Raw genomic sequence first — 25639 nt, forward strand, 5'->3', positions numbered from 1 at the left:
CAGCTGCGGGAATGACAGCCAATGGCTGTGGCTTTTTTCGTCTCGTGTACGCTTTGTGTTTTTTACTCTGTAATGGGCTACTTGGGATGTAATAAACTTAGCCTAACATACTGGGCTAGAACTTGGCTTTGCCGCAAGGCTCATCCATTTCATCACAGAACTGCGAGTAACCCGGATGAGGTAACAAAAAGGCATCATCAGAACTTGTTGCTGGGCGAGATGCTGATGAATTTTTGATGACATGGTTTAACAGCTCAAAATGGCGGACACATGAAAGGCAACGGCACAAGCGCAGTGGTCATTGCAGTACCGCCGCCCATGCGGTTCCACCAGCCCATTCGGCGACTCCGGCACACAGGCCGTGAATGTGCCGCATCTGATGTGGACCTGCCCGGAATAGCATCAAGTCCAACTGCGGCAACTCCCAGCAACAGATCTTGGCCGCCATCCAGGCCAGCAGCGCTGGGAGCGGGGACCCTTTCATGGACTCCTTAACTTCACACACGATGCCAATTTTTTCGCGGGCTTGTGAACACGTGTATCTGTTATGCCACAAGGCAAACGTCCGAAAAAAAACTAGCGCATTTTATTCCACGAGAACTTCGTAACTTCGGCAAAATACTACATTGCTTTTTTTTTTTTTTTCAGTGGGGTTCATTTGAACATCTGTTTGTGCTAATGGAGACCAGACAACAGATGCTACCATGCAGAAATTAAGGCGATTTTAGGCACAAAAAGTTATAACTGAGAAATTCGAACGATCCTGCGTCACCAGATTAAAGCAACAATCGCGTTCAGGCGTTCTGCAGACCAGAAATGACGAACAACATAAACTCTACTATTGTCGATTTGGTTACACTGCTTCGAAGGGGTGAATGGTGTCCAACTATTTGTAAAACAAGCCAATTATTTTTGCTTCCGCACTATGCATGCTCGAATCTCTCAATTTAGTGGGTGCGATATTGCAGAAAAAAATGTCATGTATCGTTACATGGCTAATGAAAAGTTTTGAGACAAAGCACAATTTATTTTTGAAAGCCTCATTCATAATGTGTGACGACACTATGAATGAATAAATGAAAGACTTTATTGAAACAGGAAGCCGGGAACCCTGACTGGGAAGGGAATAAAGGCATGGCGTTAAAGAACACAATGCTATTAATAGCATATACATCTGGCACTAAATCATACACAGTATGAGATACAGAGCTCAGCAGTAAGCTGGAATGCGCTCCAGGATAATGGGAACCTACGAGTGTCTTGCATATGAGCTAAACAGTGACGATTTGCCGTTCTCTTGCTGTTCAGCGCTTCCTGCGAGCATCCTAATGTCCTTTCCGGCTGAAATATTTTGAAAAAGTGCTGGAAGCCAATCAGTAGATGGCGCTGGGTACGTACAAGATGTGACGGGCTTGTACCCACAGTGGAAGGGAATCTCGCTTCTCCGGGACGTGTTCATGCTGCCGGCTATGTAGCAAAAAGCTATAAGGCGATAGCAGTATCGTGGTCTTGCGTACGCCGGCGCGTGGGCATGATACTGACCGTCCTTCATTCTTCGCGCCTGAGCAGTGGCGGCGTAGTCGATGTACATTTACGTAGTGCGTGCAATAAAACGGGTATGTCAGCTTACGCGCCACGCGACACGCCGATTCGACAATATATGTGGCTTGACAAAGCGCTCCTGGGGTCTACTTTATTTTTTTATAAAGGTAGTATTAATAGGACATTTTATTGAAAGTGAGCACGCAAAGAACACACGAACACAGACCAAACGCATTCACCGCAATAGCCCTTCGGAGGCGGACCGGTGTTCGGTGTCCTATACACCTCGCTCAGTTGGTGAACAAACAAAAAAAACGAAAAATCGTCACGCACGGGCTAAAGGTTCCTTGTGGAAGGAGTAGCCCGAAGTCCCCAGTATATTTTTCATCCCAACGTACAGCATCACAATGCGCCCCAGAACACCATTGCGTGTTGCAGGTCACACTGAGCTGAACAGCGCATAAATATAATGAAAAATCATGACGCTAAACCACAAAAAAATACAGAAAAATAAATAAGATGGGGGGGAAGGGGAAGGGGCTATAGACGGCTGATGTCGTCTATAGAAATTACAGCTACTGGACGTCTCCTTTCGTAGTCGCTTGCGAAACAGCCAGCCTTTCCATTCATTGTGCCATTTTGTAAGCTGCCGTTCGATGAGTATGCTTTGAGCTCTTTGCAATCGTCATGCTGTATGCTAGATGGCATCAGGATGAGTTTTTCCAGACGACCAACTGGGGCTTCGCAGACGAGGAACGATCCCAAACTCAACAGGCAGCATACCACGAACACTCCTAGTGTTAGCACCACCTGAAAAATGCAATGTTTCAATTGTACGCGTATCTCATCGTTATCCTATCTGTAACCCGAAAAGTGATGTTCAAAAGCATAGAATGTGCAGCCGTCCCCTTTAGAAATGAAGTTAAATATGATGCTGAATTTAAGTAAAAACAACGAGCGGTGAATCTAGCTGGTTTTTCTTGATACCTGCAACGCATGGTAATTAGGCGGGAGTAAACAATGCAGCGGGAAATAAAGACAACTTGAATTTCTCGTATAACAAATTTGTGAGGCGCAACAAATAAGTTTGCAGCATAAAGTTGCAAATCTCCCCTTTTGCGTTTTCCCTCTCTGTTGCCTGTATGCTCTTATTGAAATTACTTAAGCGCTTGACCACAAAAATGGCAAGGCGGAACAGTAAACGAGAGCTAAAAGCGCCAACAACCACCTTCACGGTACCTTTCCGGTACCTAAATTATGGGACAAGGAACCGACTCACAATAGAAACGGATATGTTTCGATTAAAGCGGCAGAAGTAAACGAAGCAAACAAAGGAGCAAAGAGAGAAGGCACAGAGTGAACTTCGGAATCCTAAGAACAAACAGGACACAACTTCCCATTTGGGACGCACAAGCTCCACATGGGCTATCAGGCTCGCCGTGTATGTGCTGAAGGGCTATGGATTAATTTAAATTGCCTTGATTTCCTTCACGTATGCCACCATCTCAGCACCGCCGGTTTCTCGTCCCCCTTTTCCAACTGAAATATCCCATCTGCAGCCTTTAGCGGAGCCTGTGACATCGTTACCATTAAAACAAAAAATTGGCGGAAACAGCGCGAAAGCAGCCAATGTTTGATTTCTGCATCAGCGAGGGCTTGAGATGGTGGGCTCACAGATGTCTTTCTTGTCGCGAAGGCGGACGCCTGGAATCTTTACCGTGTGCGCGGGGCCTCGGGCTGTGTCTGTATTTTTTGTCAGGGGGAAGATTACCTTGCTCTCTCAAATAGGCTACCCTTTCGTCTCTTTATCTCGACGCAGAAATGCTTGCACAATGAGGATTGAACCAGAGACGTACTTTTGGCACCGGTCGGAACCTGTTTGCAGGCAAATATTGGCTGACGATTGTTCAAGGTTATATTAGACACATTCGCACAAAACGTAAATCTACATGTTAAGAGTAAGAATCACTGTTACAACGCTAAGTGAACCCACCGGCCGGCAACGGACGCACGCACACGTGGCCCGGTGTAGCTGCTCTAAATAACCCCGTACATGTTGATGAGATCTGTGTACAGAGACTTATGATCTACTGAATAAGATTTAATTGAAAACAGACCTTTTTAGCCAACTAGAAGCGTGGAAACCGTACATTCACAACAATACAGGACAAAGGATTAGGCAATAGTTTCTCGTAAGGGGTATTTCAACGGTAAGTGTGGCGTACATGTTTTATGTCGCGTTCAGAGTCCCGATGGAGCAGGCGTTTTGTAAGCAGTAGACGTAAAACATAGTGCTCCACGTAACTTGGTTAGACAAGACATCAGGTGACGTCATTACCTTACAGCATCATCGACAGAAGTCTTAACCTGACGTAATGCTCTCCAAAATTACAAACTCTCTGTGGGCCTGCTTCAGCCCGAAGCAGGCCCACAGAGCCCGACCATTCGCTGCAGCCACGAGGCAAAGTACGCCGATTACTAGGCCCAGCATATCATTTGCCTCAGGTCTGCTCTGCAACATTGCGCATAGCAAGCCTGACATTTTTTTCAGTTCACAAGCAGATTAAATTTTGGAGTGAAGTCGTATAAATTTTTGAGTGAAATCGCATGTAGGAGAAGTTACTTTCAGTAGAATGGAAAATTAAGCGAATTTGTTTTTGATACATCACGGAACAAGGCATGGAAGACGATGGTGGCACAGAATATAAAATACACAGGATAACGCACTCGCCCAGTCTAGTTCCTATTCTGTTCCGCCGCCGTCCTGTGTATTCTTTACTCTGCGTCGCCGTCTTTTTACGCGCCTTTTTTTCATGATTGTATGCAGGGTCTCATCATTCGCGTACTGCCCCGCTTTGACTGTACCGATTGGTCATTCGATCAGGGGCTTTCTGGTGAAATGAGCTCACGTAAAAGTTTGATTGTGTACTGTTTAGGAACACCCCCGGAATAACACGCCGCAACTACGCTACCGAATACCGTGGGCACATTTTTCACGCGTTAAAGACGGTGGCTGTTGGTGTGCAGACTCCTAAGTGCATGCCATAAAATTGGCTCCATCACGACACTCCAGAGATCGGGTCAGCATAACCGCAGCAGTGGACAGCCAGCCGGGTAAGGAACTCACCAGCGTAAAGTGCGAGTAAAAGATCCTCTCCCGTGTCATTGCGAAGTAGAAGTAGAGAAATGGGTCGTGGATACAGTACACGCCGAAGGAGAGTCGACTCAGGGGCACAAGTGGCTTCCAGGAAAGTAGCCTGGAGATTGGGCCTGTTCGATGAACGGAAGAAAAGAATAAAACCATAAAAACAACGCCGTTTGGTTAATGATTCAGCGAAAAGATATTAATTACACTTTTTCCATAGTTTCTTCATCTCCGTTAACACACTCTGAGTGCGCTGTATCTCGTATGCTTTGCAGTTCTGAACCGACCTCAGCAATGCAATAACAAATTGGTCGCGTATCTGCTTGCCTCGCAGGAAATGACACCGAAAGACGATACGCTTCTGTCGCCCCACAGCGCGTGAATCCCCTCTTCTGTCACCCACTTATCCCTCATGTCTTCCGCTCCCATGTCACTCCTCCTATGAAGAATTCAATGGAGCGATTGTGACCGCCAGCAAAATCTCAGTGCAGGCATTATTACCTCTTTCCAAATCCCCCGTACTATTTTATATGCATGGCACCTCCTAAGGGCGTTATAGGCCTCACATTCGTCTTACTTAAAAGGGCCATGCAGACAAAATAAAAGTTTGTTTTATTCGAAAGGTTTGGTGTTTTACAGTACCCCAGCGCTCGTTCGGCAGCAAACGATGCTTTATTCACTGCGAAATTAATGAATTTTCTGAGAAATGAGAAAAGGAAATGGGAAATTAAATGAATTTATGTTAAAATTTTGATTTTGCCGCCATATCATGTGTTTTGTGACGTCTGCGAGAACGCAACAACGACAGCTCTTCAAGCGAAGGTTCGAGTGCTGTTTACTTTGCAGCTCACTGCGGAACGTCTTTTTGCCGTCAGTCCTCCTAGATGGCGCTACCATACTGCGCAGGACCGCGGTCTGTCTTTCCTTTGTTTCTGACCGTATTCGCACCTGGTTTGTTTTTTTTACGGTAGGAACTAATCGTCTCGTGAAACATGGGGTATGCTCGACAAATAGGGCCACGCAAGACAGTGTCGCTTACGCCAATCTGCTTGTGTCGTGTGAGACCACCTGAAAACGCCATACTGCTGTGCAGCTATCAAAAGCATAGTGCGCGCAGTACCAACAACAGTACGCTTTGGGACTTCTACGCTTACGTGTACTTTTCTAACTTCCGTTGTTTTCAATTGCCCTACCATTCTTACTGCTGCAAAATTAATATGCATTACATTTTAACGAAAATAGCTCGTTCTGCAAGCTTATAACGTCTGTCTAACTTTTGCTGGCCTCCGCTAATCGCACAACTGTGCATATCACGCCATAGGTTCTAGAGCGGGAAATGAGCTAGTGAGTCGCAAGGCCATTTTCCTTTTTCCCAACTATATACTTAGTTGAGCGATGTTTATGTTAGGAGTGGTGTCAGCATGATTCTAGTGAGGCACTAGTTCGAATGAACCGAACTTGTGTTTTGTCTGTATGGGCCCTTTAAATGGTCTTAGTATTTAAATGGCCTTACCCCTTTAAATAGCTTGTTATTCAGGAGCTAATACTCGGATGCATAGCAAAATACCTATCAACAAATGGAGTCTGTCAGCTCACACTAAAGAAACTGTGGCCATTCGAGCAAGAACCCAAATACCTCACTGGTATTTAAATAGTAGAACTTTCCGTTGTTCAGCCACATCCCCAAGTGTTCGTACTTCCTCAGCACCGCTTCCTGTTGAAGAATTACTGGCGCGCAATTTGATGCATCATTTAATACCGTAACCATTTATTTCTGCGCAATAGCGAGGATGAGATATATAATGTCTCGTTATCACCAGTATCTACAAGTTCCGACAAGTGTGTCGCATTTACGGAAGTAACACCATGCCGTCCTAGAACATCAGTCGTGACATCAACGGTTCTACCAGCTGCACATTTAAAGGCAATTGTACTGCCTGCCTATTACGTTTCTATTCCTTCATCGTGTAGCATGAACAGCAATTAAGGAAGCGGGCACGCCTGGCATAATTCTCCAGGAAGGTTTACAGGCTCTGCGCGCCTTCGCCCCTTGCCTGTAGTTTGTACCTTAGTATTATCTCATATTTTCCCAAGCACCTCTACAAATACTTGGTAAATGGAGATATTAACACCAATTTTAGCTTTTCGTTGGTATTAGCTCTATTATCTGAAAACGTTAGAATAGCATGGACCTTTAAAATGTTCACACCTACCCAAAAACAGTGTCTGCAAATCGCCGGCTTGGTTGATATTTTATGTCCTCAACAGGTAAGATATTATGTCCTCAATAGCAAGTATACATAGCACTGGCGTTACTATCGCTGATCAGTATGAACTTGCGTTTCCCAATGTGTTCTGCCTTTACCGCTTTTATTCAACCGGCTTTCGTGCCACTTAGTTGAAAATTTCTTTTACATTATATTGCTTTCGAGGACACCCACAAACTCTGATTGATTGATTGATTGATTGATTGATTGATTGATTGATTGATTGATTGATTGATTGATTGATTGATTGATTGATTGATTGATTGATTGATTGATTGATTGTGAGGTTTAACGCGCCGACGCTTCACAAGCGATGAGGCGCGCCTTAGTGGAGGGCTTCGGGTCAATTTTGACCACCTGGGCATCTTTAACGTGCGCCGAAATCTCGAACACACGGGCATTTTCGCATTTCGCCTCCATAAAAAAACGGCCGCCGCGGCCGGGAGTCGAACCCGCGTCCTTGGGCTCAGTAGCGCAACGCCTTAGGCATTGAGCCACTGCGGCGGGGGGCCACAAACTCTGCCTAACACGCCGTGCTCAACTGTTTCATAAGCCCTGTTAGGGTGTTGTCTGAAGCTACGAGGGCGGGGGGAAACGGGGTGGGGGTGCTGTAACCATATGATGAGGGCAGTCTGCATAACGCTTGGTGCATAATAGCTGAGAGGACTGTGACGTATCTCTTGGTTAGTGGCCAGTTTTCAGGTGAGGGTAAGAAGGCTAACATGTAAGCATTTCGTTTCCGCGCTGCCTCAGCAGCGTAAGCAGGACCAAAATGGAGGCTGTATGCCTTAAGTCAACTCTCTCTATCTCTCTCTCTCTCTCTTGATGGAGGCGAAAGGCAAAAACGCCTGTGTGTACGAGATTTCGGGGCACGTTAAAGATCCTCAGGGGGTCGAAATTAATCCGGAGCCTTCCACTACGGCGCGCCTGATCACCTAAGTTGCGTCGGCGCGTTAAAGCCGGAAATCAAGCAATCAAGCAATCAATAAATCAATCTACCTATCAATCTACGTAATCTACGTATGCCTATGTACTTCGCAGTACCAAAACACTCAGACGTGCGAACTGTTGGTGCATCGAACTGTTAAACGGCCGAGCTTACCTCCCCTGCCGGACGCGCAGGAGAACGCCAGCCAGCCGAGGAAGATGGAACCGGAAAGATTGTTTGCGATGGAGACCAGGATCTTAGCCCATTGTTGCGTAGGATTCCGGCCCCGGTTCCAGTCGTACTTAATGAACAAGCAGGTCAGGCAACACAACGTCCAGAGGCACCACATGGCGAACAGCGTGAGCTGGAAGACAACAAATATGACAACTGCTTTTTATTCGTTGAATATAATCCCTATTTCTGTTCTTACAGTTCATCTCTGGCAATCTGCACCCTATTATAAATATCGTGGTGCTATAACGATGCATAGTTTCGTTCGTCTGTTTCAACGTGTGTATGGACATGCACATATGCATATTGCGGAGTTTTTGGAGCATTTTTAGACCTTACGGTTGTACTATTATGGAATGCGTCGACCGGCAATGTTTTTTTTTTTTGGCACGCGTGTTGCATTTTAAAGGCCAACTGCAACGAAATTTTCCGCCGCCTTAATGCACTGTTTGTGAGAGCCACCCTGCGTTTGTGAGAGAATTAAAAAAAAAGCTACCTAGGGAGGGAAGCGCCGAAATATGCCGGCTAGCGTGTAAGAATGATTCAGCTTCAGTGCATATCATCGAATTTCAAATGCAGAATTTCATTATTATTTTTGTTTAGACGGCCGTTTTGATTCTGTTAGCAGGGTTCCCGCACCAAATCTTTAGATAATAGAGAGTTTTAGCATGGCGGCTTCCAGAGGCTCACGCTACGGCGGTGGGTTAGCGGTGGGGAGGGCGAGGAAATTACCCCTCAGGAGAGGGAATGCGCGAGCACTACGAAGGCCGGCCCGCAGAACTAATCCACCACATCGGAACGAATTTGCACCTTCCCAGTCGGGCCCCGCTACCCGCTAACCTTAGCGTAGCGGACGGTACCCGCTATGCTAAAACTCTCTAATGATCTCCGCCGTATAAAAGGCCATGCAGAACGACAGCACTGCAGTGTCTTCGCGAAACAACCACTTTACCCGAGGCTCGATGTTGCCAACCTTGTAATTACTCTTTCTGCCAAATGTGACCCCTTTCTTTCTTTTTTCTACTCGGTGAGCGAAATGTTGCCAACAGCGGCTAGTTTTTATTTATTTTTTGACGCAGTTGCTGGAACTGATCGATCCATTGATTGATTGATTGATTGATTGATTGTGGTATATCCCCTTTGTAACTCGGTAACGACGTGTCACCTTACCAAAAAAAACTACTGTAACTATGTTTTATACTCTTCGTAAATACTAGCGCTGCTCTTAGGGCAGGCACAAAATACTTTTTTTCCGTTACAGGTGGCAACTGTCATAGGTAATATTCCCTTCTCTGGTTTTCGTCCACCAGCCTTCCAATCTTCTTTTCGTCGCCTCGACAGCCTTGAAGCTACCTGCATCTTTGCTACTTTTAAATCCTAGGGCTTCTAAAAGCCGAATATTTCCCTTATGTAGATTTACACTCACATTCAAACACTATGTGCCGCATAGTTTGTTTCTTTTCCGCAGACAACAATCAATTGCGTGCAGTGCACCGCTTAGCCGCTGTACTTCGCGCCCCGACCGGCCGGGACAACATCGTATCTCCATATCCCTTTACGGCCCAGCCCACACAAACGTGTGGGTCAACAAATTCGTTTACAAAGCGGCACCTGTTTCGGTTTCGGTTTCAGAGCCCTGGGAGTCACTGCGAACGCTTCAGAGACTTTATTGGTTTCGGTAGTTCACTCATTTCGCCAGCAGGGGGCGAGAAATCGCACAATAAAAACGGCGTCCAAGCCGTCGCAATCACGCTAGCCGCCTTCACGATGAAAGCTGGTATTTCTTCTTGCTATTCTCGTATTTTCTGAATAAAAAGCGTAAGACGCGATTTTCAGGACTTGGGAAACCACGATCGGCTAAAAAACACACCCGTTCCCTTCGTGTGCGTTCCGTCATCACGCTTGAAAAATGCACCCACACATTTGTGTGGGCTGGGCTTTCGTCGTCACGAAAATTTTGCTGGGTGGCACACGGTGGCGGGCTCGTGCACTGAAGCGCTAGCGATAAATAATTTGTTCTTGCTTTCTTGGTGCCTCATTTATTCGAGGTTTTGTTCTGGTTCATTGGTAATGTTTTCTTGCGTCTTGACCTTCAACTCGTTGCGTAATTACTTGTGATAATAGTATTAATTATAATTATTAATTATGTTAATTAAAACTTCATTGTTATTTATTTTCACAAAATCCTATTTATAATATATATACTCCTGAAAACAATACAAAACTTATATATAATACGTAAAATTGTAGTTTTTCTGCGCCTGATGTTGTTTTTAAGGTATTCTTACTACCCGCAGATCATACAAATACAAGCCCAGCCCACACATATGTGTGGGTTTGTTTTCTGTGTGAAATACTCTGGGCTTTCCATTTTAACTTGTCGAAGCATCAATGGGAAGGGGTAAATACACAAAATTTAATTACTTGTGGCCATTTTTTCTAAGATCTTTATGTTGGGCAGGAAAGGGATATAGCCTCGCGTCGGCCGTACTCGCGACCGTGCAGGTCACCGCACAGCTGTCGTACCCGTTCGCGCCCAGACTAGCCGCGACAACAGCGTGTCGTCTCGCGTCGGCCGTATACTCGCGGCTCGCGTGCTCGTAGAGTCGGCCGGGAGCCTGCTGCCTCCGTCGCGACCCCAAAATCAGCCGCCGCGGAACTGCCGCACTCGCTCGCCGACGGCGTATCGACTCGCGTCGACCGGCACCGGCGCTCTTCGAATTTGCTCTATTTGTCACGGCAAGCCAGAGCTTCTTCAGCTTTTAGCAAATTGCCCAAGCAAAACTAGCAAATTGGCCAATCATTCCCAGCAAAAAAGGCAAAAAATTATGAAGATGGGGTCTGGAAAAGTCAAAGTGCACAGAATTACCTTTGAAATCTTGACGTGGCGGTATCTTTGAACGAGCAAGCACGTTAAACACCCTGCGAAATAGAACATTCCATGGATGAACGGCCAGACATAGACGTCGTTGTGAAAGCCAATCAATAATCTGAAAAGAAAGAAGTAAGTGCCATGTCAATAGGATTCCACCTGCTACCATATTTTTCTCTTCAAATACGTGTTTTCGTTTGTAGTGAGAGCTAAGAACAAAAGGAAGGCGTTTTTAAGAAGGGAAGTATCAAAGCCTGTTTGTATAAACGGGGAGGGGGGGGGGGGGGGCGTGCCGATGCTTCATGGTGTCCTGAAAGTGAGAGGTCAAGCTGTCTGGAAAACGCTAGAACCAACTATATGCTGAGCTAACTATATGCTGTTCATATATGAGCCCGGTCATTGCAGCCACAAATTCTATGCTTATTTTGGCTTGGTTCTTGCGAAGGTCGCGCAACATTTATCTCTTTTTTTTGCGTCTGATGGGCTAGAGAAAAGCAATGCGAAAACTCCACTGCGTACCTGTAGTCACTGATGAAGGGCATCATGAAGGGAGGGTAGCCTGTCCCGTACAGCTGCCATGACGCTATAACCGTGCACAAGGCTGCCATACCCACGAAAGCAGCGACTTTTCCCCAGTATGTCCTGAAAGCAGACAAGGCAGATGCAATGGCATGGCTCAGTTCACAGTAATCAAGGCGCCAAATCTACAAAACCGTTAGCTCACGCTCCTCCGGGCACCGGTAAGAATGGTTCCCACCTATGTTAGGGAGACATTTCAGTCTCATAATTGACGCGCATGTTGCCGCTTAAGGGGGCTGGGAACGAATGTTCTAGCCGAGCTGACAGGAGAGGAGAAATCTATTTTTCATTCGAACATTTTGTCTATAAACGTGATCAGTATTTGTGCAAACTACACGAATGCTGTACTTTACGTGCAAATAAATGTTCGTTTCGAAACAAATTTCTTAGCGTGCAAAATAGCAGCTTCTTCTTAAAGCACAAATTTTCAGTTTTAAAATACGTACAGGTGAAACAAAAAGTAAATGGAGCATGGGTTGGAGATTTTGAGGGGATTTCTCCGCCATGTGCCTAGCCAGATATCTCGAAGTGACTTTTCCAGAAAGTCATTCTAAAATAACATCCGGCCGCACATACTCTATTTATGCTGGCAACCGCATAAAATAAAAATTATTATAATTTTACGAAGCCGTGCTCCACTTACTGTTTGTTGCACCCGTACGCCTGAGCACCTTGGCCGCATCCGCATAAATTCACCCCCGTACCTATCATGTTGCATTTTGAGCTGGTTCACCCATATCTGTCTGTAGTTTGCCCCTATCAGCTATATTAGCGGTGATTCAGTGAGATAAGCGCTCGCTTTAAGCTGGTTCCTCCCTATGCATGTTTCCATACGACGGTATGGTGAGGCTGTGCTGTGAGGATCGAGTTCCACTTCCCGCCGTGGTGGCATACTGACGAGCAACTAGGTACGCGTTCGTTCACAGAACGAACCTTCTTGTGCGCGGGCCACGATTATTCACCACAATTAACAGCCGCAATTACTAATTACTCCAATTCGCAGCGCAAGACTGCAAGGAGCACTCAGCCGCGTTCAATTCTACATTATCATTTCGCATTCACAGCTGCAAAAGTGGCGTAGGTGTCCTGGGAGTGTTTTTTTTTATGACATACTTTCGTTTACTTCGCCTGCGAAAAGTCAATGTACAGGTGCCATCAAAAGTAATTTGAACACGGGAGCTGTGGCCGAACCGTAGCGGGGCGCCGTGTAGGTATACACCGGCAGGAAACGTTAGGACGAGAACATGCATACGCGCCTGCGACGGCGATAGCCCATCTATACCTCTTAAACCAATTCTTTTACCCAGCTTTGAACATTTTTCGCAGCCCACTGGTCTCGTCGATGGCGCTGATAGCCGAGTCTGGCCGAGTCGCATTTGGCCCACTTACATACATACTTCCAGTCTCTGGCACACTTCCAGCACACGCGAGCTGCCGCAGAAGCGGCGCGCTATCACAGGAATCTGCAACTTGACGGTTTTTGTTGCAAATTGTTTTAGGTGTGTATGCTATCAGCGCCATCACCGAGACCAGTATGCTGAGAACAATGCTGGAAACCAAGTTAAAATAGGTCGTCTGAGAGGTATTAGATAACTATCATTGTCGACAGGCGCCCATGCGTGTTATCGTCCTTTCGTTTCCCGCCAGCGAAGCTAAACGGCGCTCCGATACGATTCGACCGCAGCTCCCGTGTTCCAATTACTTCTGACGGCACCTGTACATCTGGGTTGCAGCGGAGGACGAAAAAACTCGAAGGCTAGAGAAGGCAGCTCTGTAGCATGCTAAATTGGCTATTTCATGTGCATCCGTTACTAAAACTCACATGGATGTTGGAGAAAAAAACAATACAATTATAAATGTACCCTGCCTCCAACTGACTGGGCTAAAGAGATCTAATTTTCAGGGCAAACATGTGTCGAGATACGAACCTTCTCAGTATCAGCACCGTCGGCATCGCTGCCATGAACAGCTGGAAGTCCGCAGACAGGTACCAAAGCACGCCCCAAACTCCCTGAGGAAAACAAATATGTTTCGTATTTCATATATTGCTAAATTTGCCCGACTGGCTACATATTACTCGAAAATATGGAAGTTTATGGTACTAAAATCTGCTGCATATATTTACAAAGTTTTTTCATGCGCTAAAGTACAAGGTGCACATTGGAGCACAAATTGATTTTTTTTATGTATCTTCACCCAGAATAAAAAGACAGTTTTTTTCGTACGCCTTTTCTTTTTGCATGCTCCAGATTGATTCAGAGGGGATAGAAACCATTGATGAGCCGAGCAATAGAGCTTCACTACTAACTTCACAGAATTTAATTTTGCCTTCACATGCCCCCGCACGTGTGCCAACAACCACTTCGCCGAAACTCCATCTGTTATGCAGGCCTGAATGTCTGTCGAGGCATAGATGAAGGACTTAGCATGGCACAGCGCATACACCACGTACCGCGCATATCCTTGGTCGCTCTGTAATTGCATGTGGACTTGACCTCGGCTAACTTACCACTGCCGTTGGTTCGCCGGCGTTGCGCACTTGCAGCAGAATTTTCCACCACTGTGTGGAGAACTCTCGATGAAGTTTTTCCATAAGTGGCTTGATGTTGGGGCCAAAGGCAATCAGCGGCACCACGTAGCAAATCATGATTGTAAAGAACACCAAAACGGTAGTCCTGGAATAGCATAGTAATAAGAATCATCCGAAACTTGGTCAGTCGAAAGAGGAGAAATCGCGCTTTGTTTAGCCATGCACTTTCATCACCGGCTGTGAGAACACTGTAAAAGACGTAAGTGTGGCCGCTCGGGGCCTATTACCGTATATGGCGCCGGATGACGGCTACGATGTACATGTAGAATGGGTTGATCTGCTTCCTTAAGAACTCCTCAATGTTGTACACCATCAGAAATCCACTGTAAAACGAAAATCAAAGCTGTTAGGGCGTCTGATAAGAACTACCGTAATAACACCGCCTTAATGCGGCGCAAACTGCTAACGTCAATTCGTCGACATGACACAAAGAACTCGACCGACATGTAACTTCAGTATCGGTGGCTCAACGAACAAAAATGGTGAGGTATTCTTTTACAGGTCACGCAACACCGCTTCCACAGGCGATGTTCCAGTTGTTGAAGCACTGAAGTTGTAAGAGCCCTGGAAAAACTGCTTATGCGATTGATTGCGCTGTATAGGCTTTGCATCTCTAAGGAAACCTTCTGCGGGGATATCTCCTGAATTTTTTTGTCTTGTGTGCTTTCTTTCGACCTTAAAACTCTATTTTTTAATGTGAAATCATTATTTGACTATGTTGATCGAAGTACCAGCGCCTATAACAAACAATGGCCGACGGATGGTACACAAAATGGCGATGCATGGCACTCAACACGAAAAATTGCTCAGAGGATAAAAAAAACAAGTGAATAAACCATAGAGTTTCATACTAATATACGCTAGAGGGGACACTGGCACTGCAATCGTTCAACCCCTATGGGGCAGGTTGTATGACGTAGGGCCCTATTCTCGACTGCACAAATTCCCAGGCAATTCGCCATGTTTCTTTGCGTAAGCACGCCGTAAACAATCAGTGACGTGCTGCACCTATAGCTATGATGACATGCAGTGTAATTTGACGCTTCACTCATAATGATCACAACCAAGATATCAAATATTGCGCATGAAAGATATAAAAACACTCGGAATATACTATAACAATTAAGACGGTAGCTGAGGCTTGCAAAAAAAACACATTTCTGGAGGTAAAAATTGGCGTCAACACCACAAGACATTCGAGTAACGTTGATCAAGAAGCGAGAGAAGAGGAGATGTCGAGCTAAAGAACATCACACAAATTTTTACCGTATCTATTTCTTTCTTTCAAGTGCTTTTAGTAACATAGTTGGGCTCTCTGCTTGAATGCAAGCTTTGTTGCCTTATCACCTTCCCGGCCGCCACCGCCGCCTCGCTATCGTCTGCTGCTATGTTACAAGTGAAGTTTACGGCGTGATCACAGAAAAAGACGGCCGCCACCATCGCTTGCATGACACATAAGAGTAGCGAAGCGCTACGCCTGATAACCGCGCAGCGCATCGATGTCGACGATTCACTCATTCCTCAAGCTCGACTTCAATCTGCGCTACAATGAACAAAAGAATCACTTTTCTTTGTTATTTTTTTCTCTTGAGTTCGATCATGTGACCAAGCAGCTTACTAGGAGGAGCGTGGACAAATACCATGCATTGGGTTCTCTTTGTCTTGGAGACTTGTACTGCCCTCTTATGTTGCGGTAACGCCAAGCAAATAATTTTTATTTTATTGCCAAACATAAAAGCAAACTACGGCAGGTTATTTGTATGGTCCCTGATCCCTGACTTCGAAACAGTCGAAACTATTAGTTCGTTCGGCAGAAAACATGCTTTAAACCGCGCGTCATGCGAAACTGCGCCTGCTGCAAATTTGCGGACATGGCCCCTATTCTCGACTGCACAAATTGCCGGCAATTCTGGCAATTTGCCAGAAGTCTTTTCTGATTGGCTTTCAATTTTGGTCACGTGCTTCCGGTTGACAAAGCGGTTGTGTGTGCTGTCGTCGTTTTGACATTTCATGTCGTTTACGGACACCAGTTCTAAAGTTTGCCTTATTTCTTGTTACTAGAGGCGCATAATTCTTGGCCGGCAATGAAAAACCAGACTAAATGCAGCGGACATGACAACGTAAGCCTGTCTTTGCTATTCAACAACAATACTGCTTGTAATAAACACCCCCTCTGTGATTGGCTGAGAAGGCGGGATGTAATTTAAACAGTTGGCGGGAACGATTACGTCATGCATTGGCAACTTCAGCCTGCGTAAAAGTGACGTAATGCTACGTAACAGCTTGAAAATGGCGGCTGTCTTTGTCGCAAAATACAAGCAAAATAGGGCGAAAAATTGCCCCGGCTTACGGCACCGCTAAATATGCGGCAATTTGCAGCAGGCGCAGTTTCGCATGCGCGCTGTTTAAAGCATGTTTCCTACCGAAACAAATTATAGTTTCAACTGCTTCCAAGTCAGCGATAATGGAGCTCACAAATAACGTGCAGTATTTTGCTTTTATGTTTAGCAATAAAATAAAAATTATTTGTTTGGCGGAACCGCAACATAAGAGGGCAGTACAAGCCTCTCCATGACAAAGAGAACCCAATGCATGGCATTTGTCCATACTCGTCCTAGTAAGCTGTTGGGTCACATGATCGAACTCAAGAGAAAAATAACAAAGAAAAGTGACTGTTTGGTTCATTACAGCGCTGATTGAAGTCGAGCTTGACGAATGAGTGAATGGGCGACATCGGTGCGCTCCGCGGTTATCAGGCGTAACGCTTCGCTGCTCTTATGTGTCATAGAAGCGATGGTCGCGGCCGTCTTTTTCTGTGATCACGCCATAAACTTGTAACATAGCAGCAGACGATGGCGTGGCGGTGGTGGCGGCAGGGAAGGTGATAACGCAACAAAGCTTGCATTGAAGCAGAGAGCCCAGCTATTTTACTAAAAGCGATTGAAAGAAATAAATAGATACGGTAAAAAATTGTGTGATGTTCTTTAGCTCGACATCCGCCTTTCACTCGCTTTTGGATCAACGTTACTCGATCGTCTTGTGGTGTTGACGCCAAATTTGACCTCCAGAAATGTGTTTTAAATGCGAATGCATTTCTTAGTCGAGCCATGTCAGGCGCCGTGCGGCGTCCACGCGCCCGCAGGTGTTATCTCTCCGCTCTCACCCCCTCTCCCATAGCAACAGCTGCGAGCGCGCGCGCTCCTCCTCTCCCCTAGCAACCGGAGCAGGTGGTGCGGGCGGATAAGCGGCGAGTGAGTGGAGAGGAGGAGCGCGCTCGGGCGTGTGAGGGCGCTCGCATCGCGGGAGCTCGCCGGAGCTCCCGCGTGTGTGGGAGAGTGTAGGCGAGGGTAGGCGCGGTGCTTCGGTGCTTCTCCTCTCGACGCTCGCCACACTCTCCCATTCGCTCGGTAGCAAGTATATATAAATGGAATGTCTGCCGGCAACGGTACCACGAGCAAGAAGTGTAATGCAATCCAGTTCGAGCATTACACAATTCCGCGCACTCTCGCGCAAAAGAAATGCATTCGCATTTCCTCACGATTCCCTTCGGGGAGGTGGGGTGAATTTTTTCTTGTCAGGCTCAGCTACCGTCTTAATTTTTATAGTACATGCCAAGTGTTTTATATCTTTCTTGCATAATATTTGATACCTCGGTAGCGATCTTTATGAGTGACTCGTCAAATTACACTGCATGTCGTCATAGCTATAGGTGCAGCACGTCACTGATTGCTTACGTCATGGTTACGCAAAAAAAACATGGGCGAATTGCCGGCAATTTGTGCAGTCGAGAATAGGGCCCCATTTCGCGGTGCAAAAGCCGGGGAAATTTTTTGCCCTATTTTGCGACAAAAGCCGCCGCCATTTTCAAGCTGTTACGTAACATTATGTCACTTTTACGCAGGCTGAAGTTGCCAATGCATGACGTGTCGTCCCCGCCAACTGTTTAAATTACGTCAATCCTTCTCAGCCAATCACAGAGAGGGCGTGTATTACCGGCATTATTGTTGTTGAATAGCAAAGACAGGCCTACGTTGTCATGTCTGGTGCTTTTAGCCTGGTTTTTCATTTCCAGCCAAGAATTATGCGCTTTCAGTAAAGAGAAATGAGGCAAACTTTAGAACTGGTGCCCGCAAACGTCATAAAACGTGAAAATTACGACAGCACACACAACCGCTTTGTCAAACGGCACGTGTCCAAAATTGAAAGCCAATCAGAAAAGACTTCCGGCAAAATGTCACGTCACAAAGTCGAGTCCACATGGAAGGACGCTTTATATAATAATTGAAGAGCGGCGATCAGAACAGCTAGCAGCCGAAGCAAGGAGAGAAGAAAAAGAAGAACAAAGAGCAACCAGGCCGAGCCCCTCGCTCATAAAGCCGTGCAGCCGCTTGGCAGCGGCAGCAGCTTGCTAAAAGCATGAGTCCCCGAATTGGCCAATTCTCCGCGAATTTGTGCAGTCGAGAATAAGGCTCGTAGACTCGTGATTTTCGGACTTGGCTTTAATTGAGGCTTGGCGGTTGTTATGTTCACTTGGCTCTGAATTTTTCTGCGACATCAGTTTCGGTTTCGGCGTCGAAAGCACCGAGGGCTCGTTACGGGGCATAATTGCTGTTAGCGCCCTATTCCAGTGGCTGCAATTATCAGATACTGCTCGGCTGGAATGAAATGGACGAGGAAAGCAGTAGCATCGCCGTGTAGACCTTACACTAAAACTAGCCATGTTCTACGGCACTTATGAAAACGGACGCGAACTCGAGTTTCCGCCCAAGGTAGATGGTACGAGCACGCTGTTCCATCCTATAGTCCGGTTCATGACGACGCTTGCGAGAACAACACGATCGCGAGTTCGGCTAAGCCAAATAAAAAACCTTTACCAGCGGTAAGTATATGTGCAAAACCGTCTAATTTTTCTTCACAAAACAATATTGCGGGAGCTTCGTCCGGCGGGTGGGTCACCACCAAGTTGATCGTGGTCAGCACCTTATCACGGTACAAAGCGGCGAAACAAGCGAGGGTAGGTCGCATGCACAAAAAGATTTCTCCAATGCAACCGCCATGATACTAGGCTGCCTTTTTCTGGCGGTATTCAGCTGCTCGTAATTATTGGCGTGAACAAGGCGCAGTCACAATGGCTGCCACCGCCCCTGTCCATGCAAACTTGTGGAATACAGTACAGCCGCCCTGCTTCAGACACACGCCATCACCCACTCGCACGCCAAAAATCAAGCGCTTCGCAGCCTAATCGGCCTAATCATCGGCTCCGCTAAGCGCAGCTGTGTATACACTTTACAAATATCTTCCCGTCTGATAGAAGAATTATTCTAAACCTCAATATAAAATTAACAGGAAGAACAATTGGTTTTCACGATTAATAATTTATACACTAATCAACACTAGTCATAGCTTTTGTATTACAAAAAAGTACTTTGAGTCAAGTCAGGATAACGGCTGGGTTAAGCCAAGTTAAAAAATCCCGCATCCCCCAAGCATGGCCGTCTCCTGGGGGGTTGAAGCCGCCATTCGGCGGCTCGCATAGAGCGCCAGTGCCCCCTCTGCGCGTATACTAGTGTGAAACTCTATGCAATGAACGCTGGGAGTGACGCCAAAATTCTTGGGACAGTTTTTACATACAAAGTAACTGATCGCGTTTAAAAGAAAATTGCGCAATTTTGACGCGGGGTGGAAGCCAAACCTGCACCCTCGTAAATGCGGGATGTGCCCGGAAATTTCTAAGCCACCGCAATAGGGTGATTCCCTCCAACTAAAGGTGAACTTATCAAAGAGGACCTGGCCTTCGATTTGGTCTCGGCTGTTAGAGTCGGGCAGAGTAGGGGTCGTGCCGGGTGCACGCTCAGCACTACAGGAGAAATTCGAGCGTGGTAAACACACAAGCAGCAATTACGCGAGCAGCAAAGCACGTTCCCGCTAATAGCGCGTAAGATAAGGTCAACAGAAGCGATTGGCGAAGCCTATCGGTCAGAGTAACCGAAAGAGGAAGAAAACCTCGCAAAAAGGAAAGAAAGATGATGATAATGAGAGGGCACATGCGGGCCACTGGACACGAGCCCTGCAGGCCCCACGTCATTAGCGTGCATACAAGGAACCTGCCACTTCCCCCCCCCCCCCCCCCCCGACATTTGTTCCACAAATTTCTTCGGTGCGGCGTGTACAGAGATGGGCTGTGAACCTCCTACATCCACAGCAACTGATCGATTGATCGTGGGGTTTAACGCATCGACGCGACACAGGCGATGAAGCACGCCGTAGTGGAGGGCTCCGGATTAATTTAGTCCACCTGGGGATATTTAACGTTCGCGGAAATCTTGAACACACGGGCATTTTCGCTTTTCGCCTCCGCCGGAAAAGCGGCCGCCGTGGCCGCATCCCCAGCAGCTGTGAAACGTGGCGGACACAGGATGGCGACATATCCGTTCCACAATTGTTTTCGCGCTCACTACACCATAGGGAGTCCTTCGGAGTCTCGAAATTTATTGTCTCATACCCCCCTCAGCTTAATCAGTGGTTATCTCGAGCTCCAATCTCGACGCAGTATTTTTTTCCTCCCTTTTCATTTTTTTTTCTCTTTGCCAATCCTTTGTATTCATCACATCCAGCCCTTTGCAGAAAAGAAACGTACCTCAAAAAGAAGAACACGTCCACACTGAAGTAGCCGAGCACAATAAAATTGATGCCCACAGTATCGGCATAGTGGAGGGTGTTGACCACTCGGGCTGCAGAGAAGTTAAATAGGCAAATAAATGTTTGCAAACACACATTTACTCATATGCAGTCAATGCGACAGCTTTTGTACGCTTATTTATTTGCAAAGACCTTGTGATATACACTAACCCACATTGAAACAAATATATGAGAAATATTCGTACTTTAATTCAGGTAAATACATTTTTTTATATTTTAATGCTGAAAGAATTCCTATTAACGTATCGAAGAATTTTGTATGCCCCTGCGCCGGCATATGCGAGTCCCTGTATTGACCGAGTTCATGTTTGTTTACGCTTATGGGAGGAAAGAAGGAGATGGGGGAGAGGAGAGTATTGTGCACCAGGCGAGGACATATGTTGATGTCCCGCACGCGGTGAGCACGGAAGTAGGCAAGGAAGTGACCGGGTATCATTGCAGTCTCATGCGCAAGTCTGTTTTGCTAGGGAAGCATATGAGTGCCTTCGCCACTCTGTGCGCTAATGATGGCAAATGTCCCAGTATTTCCAGCTGCGAGAACGGCTTCTGTGAGTGCACGTTGCACAGAGCCGGCAAGGGCTTTCTTGTTTGCCATGAAAATCGGGCGCACTCGCATAAATGGTGCTGTAGGGTCTCCGACGGGCCCCAGACTTCAAACGCTGCCCATGATTCAAACTAGTGAATCATGCCCTAATCATACACGACAACGAAATGTTGTACTAGGTCGGAGACCTACTGGAAGAGGATGCTGTAGGTGTGGCTCAAAGGCGTTAATACGTACGCGTGTAAAAATCTTTCCTCCTGCATGCAGACTACATTGCCCACTGAGCAAGTTTGCGAAGAGAGACACCAGCGAACGTTCTAGATGACGTTATCAGTATAATGGCTCATTTGATATACAAAATAGCGGAAGCGTTTACACCTTGCCTGCCCATGATGGCACAATGCATAGAAGACAATAAAAAGCTATTTTAATTCCCTGCTGGAAAGAACAGTGGTAGAGTAGCAGTTATAACAGGGCTAAGTGGAGTGTCATAAGTGCAGCTTTTGAGTCGTTGAGCGCTGACCATCTTCTACAAACTTGCCTCAAGAATCTCAAGAGTTTAAGGCAGGCTGCGAATTTTTTAGCCGTTGATATGGTTGGGTGAGCAATCCTGAATTAGATAGATTTTGGCATTGGCGGTAAAACAACAACGCCGGCGGTACCAGAAGTTCGTGCGAAGCCATTTGTGCAAATATAAATGCAGAAACTGCACGGCTAGTAGATGCGAGGCAAAGTTAACTGCCAAAGTAAAGCGACGAGAAATAGCTTTAGGTCTAAAATATCAAGGTACACGCGGGGCTGCATCACGCATCAAGGCGGGAGGATATGCTTCGTTGCAGGCGTGCCCTGTGATAACATGTTCGCGCCAGTGTACATCTTGAAGATAGGGAACGTGATCCCTAAGGAACAAGGTTTTAGAATTTATTTGTACGACATACAAGAAACGTATCATCTAATGCCTCGGCCGAGCACACAGAAGTACGTCTCCATGAAATAGACTGGGCCAACGTGGAGGTAACGAAAAAAGGAGAACTGGACCTCTCGCCTTTATCTAGAATCCCTGAAAATTTAGGCAACGAAGCACACACTTAAAATCGCAATGAACGCAGCTCCCCACACATGTACGCATGCAGCCTACGTCATATCTTGAAACAAACATAGCCATATCCTTTGTGCTCTCATCTTCATTATGCACCAGGCTGCCGTAAGGGAGCCGAAATGGCTTTGTTTTTAAAGCAAAGCTTTTCATCTCTACCAGCCAACGGTTTCGTCGCGTGCGCCACAAGAAACTCCCAACCAGGCTAAATAAAGCCACTGGCACCGCCAGGGATCGAACCTGGCCCCGAAGAGAAGCGGAGAGGGAGCCCGTCGTCTTAGCGACTAAGCTACTCCCACACGCGCAGACGTATACACAGACGCTGGTTTTGATTCAGCGGCTGAAGAGGGGATGACGCTTTGGAGGCGAGACTTGAAACAAGACTAACGGGCAGGCAGTGAGAGAGATGACGCAGTAGCCCAGCGTACCACCCTCCTCCTCACCCTTCGAAAGGCGCTCCTCTCCGTTTTCTTTCTTCTGACACATGGCCGGGCTACAGGGGCGGCGTCCGCCGCTCTAGCCCTGTCCTGGCCGACGCTTCTGCATTCGGGACGCCGCCCCCGCAAATCTCAGGTAACGGCTAAAGCGGAACCCCTCTAGCGACACCTTCAGTTCATCGCAGGCTGCCATGGGGAGACCACGCAAAGTGAAAACTGGAGAAGAGCGGGAATTGAAAGCTCGACGAAGAGAACAGTACCGTCGTTCTCGACAGCGCCGTAAGTAGGATCCGACACATGCTGCAAGAGCCACGTGTGTGAATTCGAGTGAAGTCACATGGCAAGTTGGTGTGGGTGTCTAAACTAAACATTCCCTATCCCACATCACAACAGCGACAGCTGCCCAGTTTCTTAACACAAGGTGCCCCTTGGTGTAGGCGGGTATGTCGCGTCGGGAAACCTCGTGTGTTGAGAAGTCCCTTTGCAACGTAAAGGTATGTGTCGGCTAACCCGGCAACCACAGCGGGTCTGAAAGGGCCCCATAAGGTCATAAGGGCACCAGGATCTGAACGTAGTTTGGATTTCGAGGCAAATCCAAACTGCAATCCCAGTTTGGATGTGTGTCCTTGATAACAATTTCTCTAAAAGGAACTTTATCGAATTCACACAAGATAACTGCCTGCCTTCTGATTGATATTTCGAGCTTACGGCCATAGCAATGTCTAACAGCAGTTCCAAATGGCCCTCATTGGCTTTCGCTGTTATACTTGTCTCATGTGGTAACATGAGGATAAAGAATTTGTTCTACGCCGTGAGGGTGACGGAACCACATACCACCCTCCGTACGAGCGTACCCCGTTCAGTGCACGAGTACCGTTGGACCACAGGGAGCTGCAAATCAATGGATGTGCGAGTGGCACGCAGGCCATGGATACAGCGTATCTAGAGTCAACGGCAAGCACTGAGGTTTTAGGCCTTGTACTACAAAGATGGCGTCTTAATGTGTCCTTTGCAACCAATGTACGTCATAAAAAGTGTGTATAATGATAAGCACAGGTTGGCAAGAAACATCAGAATGGACATTTCAGGTGTTTTTGGAAGGCCAACAAAATAAATCATCAGTATTTTAAGCTAACTAGATTTTTTGTATCTTCTGTGAGTTACATGCTTTACTTTATGTTGGGTGGTTTCAAATAATTGAGCACAGGGGGGCCTTATGCAGCCGCTTACAGGTGCTTTCATCTACGAGCATAGCACGTTTTTACCGAAAGATCAGCTGAGGGGAATTTCCCATGTACTCACACATCGCCAAGGGATCGAAGAGGCTGTATGTATGACCGAGTACAACAGAAAATATGGCGAAGAAGCGGATGCCATGAAGAAACCTGTAGACTTTTGCTCCCGAATTTTTCCCGTCTTTCATGTTGAGGAGCATTCGTAAGTTGGCCTGCACAGAAAAAGCTCCCAGGGCTTGCGCTACAGTTCCTGAAATAGTTACAGAAAACGGATTTTCGTAGACACAGCTGTGTAAAGGAATCTCTTCTTAAAGTCCAAAAAAAACTTCTGACCTACTGCGCAATATTTAATCACAAAACTGTGAGCAAAATGAACCTGCTGCTGTCTCAGACTGGTTATTACTACGCACTAGTAGTATCTTAGTTCCCAAGCTATGCGTCCTTCGTGCGAACCGAAAACTATATCCAGTGCAAGAATACTAAATGCTGACGTGTATTGTTCGTAATCTTCGAGAAAATTCACTTACAATTTTTATGGTATAGAGAATAGAAAACTTGCATTATATCCCCCATTTTAAATCTAAGCTATCCATACGTTGCACTAGCGTCGAACAATCAAGTTGCAGAATTAACGTCTGCTTAAACGCTCCTGGTGGTCTTCTTGCTTGCGTTGGCCGCAAGAAACCTCTTTTTTGAACGCTACTTTCAAAGCTGAAGCTCTATATTATTAAACGCATCACTTATATGGGGGTCTCAGGGACGACAACACGGATTGTAGGCGCTGTAGTTGGTACACATTTGAGCACAAAACTGCGCGAAAAACACGACAACAGCCCTCTAACGTAACGCTGTCTACAAGACGTTCCCTTACTAGTTACAGCGACCTTACACCACCCCAATAGTGCACAACTTTTATGCATTCTTTGCGAAACAGCAAAGATGTCAAAGGCACAAGAATATATTTCGCGAACGAAATATGAATGTAAATGCAGCCTCCTAAGTTGCAGCGAGTGCTTTGCAGAATTGCATAAGTCTCACTATTCCGATGATTGCTTTATTGAAATCAATGTATCGCATTTAAACAACCTCATTCGCAACAAGGCGAAATTTATTTTTAATGCAATGTTCACAGTAAGTTTTGATAAAGATGTCCACGTTAAAGGGGCGACTCCTTTTTGCGCGTGTGGAAAGGCAGTAGAGGCAATTTAAGGGCCAGAGAAACACTGGCCTTTGAGGGAGGCTTGTTTCAGTGAACGAGGATGGTTTCATCTAAACCAATCGTTCTCAAACGGGTTCAGTGGACCTGAAGGGGTTGGGGAGGGCTTTCAGGGGTTCGCGATGCCATACCTGAACCCCTCTCCCCCTCCATTGTTTCTCCTTTTTGTCAAACCTTGCCAGCAACACAAAAATCTGACTTTGCTGCATGACATGTACGTTTTACTCCACCGCGTAGCCCAAGCTTTAGCGTCCTTGT

At 46.4% G+C, this 25639-nt stretch overlaps 1 protein-coding gene across 1 annotated transcript in view; it reads right to left on the reverse strand.

Moving 5' to 3' along the window:
* Nucleotides 1-1069: 1069 nt before the first annotated feature.
* Nucleotides 1070-25639, reverse strand: part of LOC144148836 (nose resistant to fluoxetine protein 6-like) — a 44510-nt gene continuing 19940 nt past the window's right edge. Inside the window, exons 7-16 of the mRNA XM_077680357.1 lie at nucleotides 24233-24415; nucleotides 20792-20885; nucleotides 14382-14477; nucleotides 14074-14239; nucleotides 13493-13575; nucleotides 11505-11627; nucleotides 10983-11103; nucleotides 8057-8246; nucleotides 4670-4812; nucleotides 1070-2352 (exon numbers count right to left, since the gene is read on the reverse strand). Of these exons, the coding sequence (XP_077536483.1) occupies nucleotides 2083-2352; nucleotides 4670-4812; nucleotides 8057-8246; nucleotides 10983-11103; nucleotides 11505-11627; nucleotides 13493-13575; nucleotides 14074-14239; nucleotides 14382-14477; nucleotides 20792-20885; nucleotides 24233-24415 (1469 nt within the window). The 3' untranslated portion in view covers nucleotides 1070-2082. The remainder of the gene's footprint in view (nucleotides 2353-4669; nucleotides 4813-8056; nucleotides 8247-10982; nucleotides 11104-11504; nucleotides 11628-13492; nucleotides 13576-14073; nucleotides 14240-14381; nucleotides 14478-20791; nucleotides 20886-24232; nucleotides 24416-25639) is intronic.

This window comes from Haemaphysalis longicornis, unplaced genomic scaffold (genome assembly GCF_048455015.1).
Source record: "Haemaphysalis longicornis isolate Haplotype H1 unplaced genomic scaffold, Haemaphysalis longicornis Haplotype H1 scaffold_1, whole genome shotgun sequence".
Classification (NCBI taxonomy): domain Eukaryota; kingdom Metazoa; phylum Arthropoda; class Arachnida; order Ixodida; family Ixodidae; genus Haemaphysalis; species Haemaphysalis longicornis.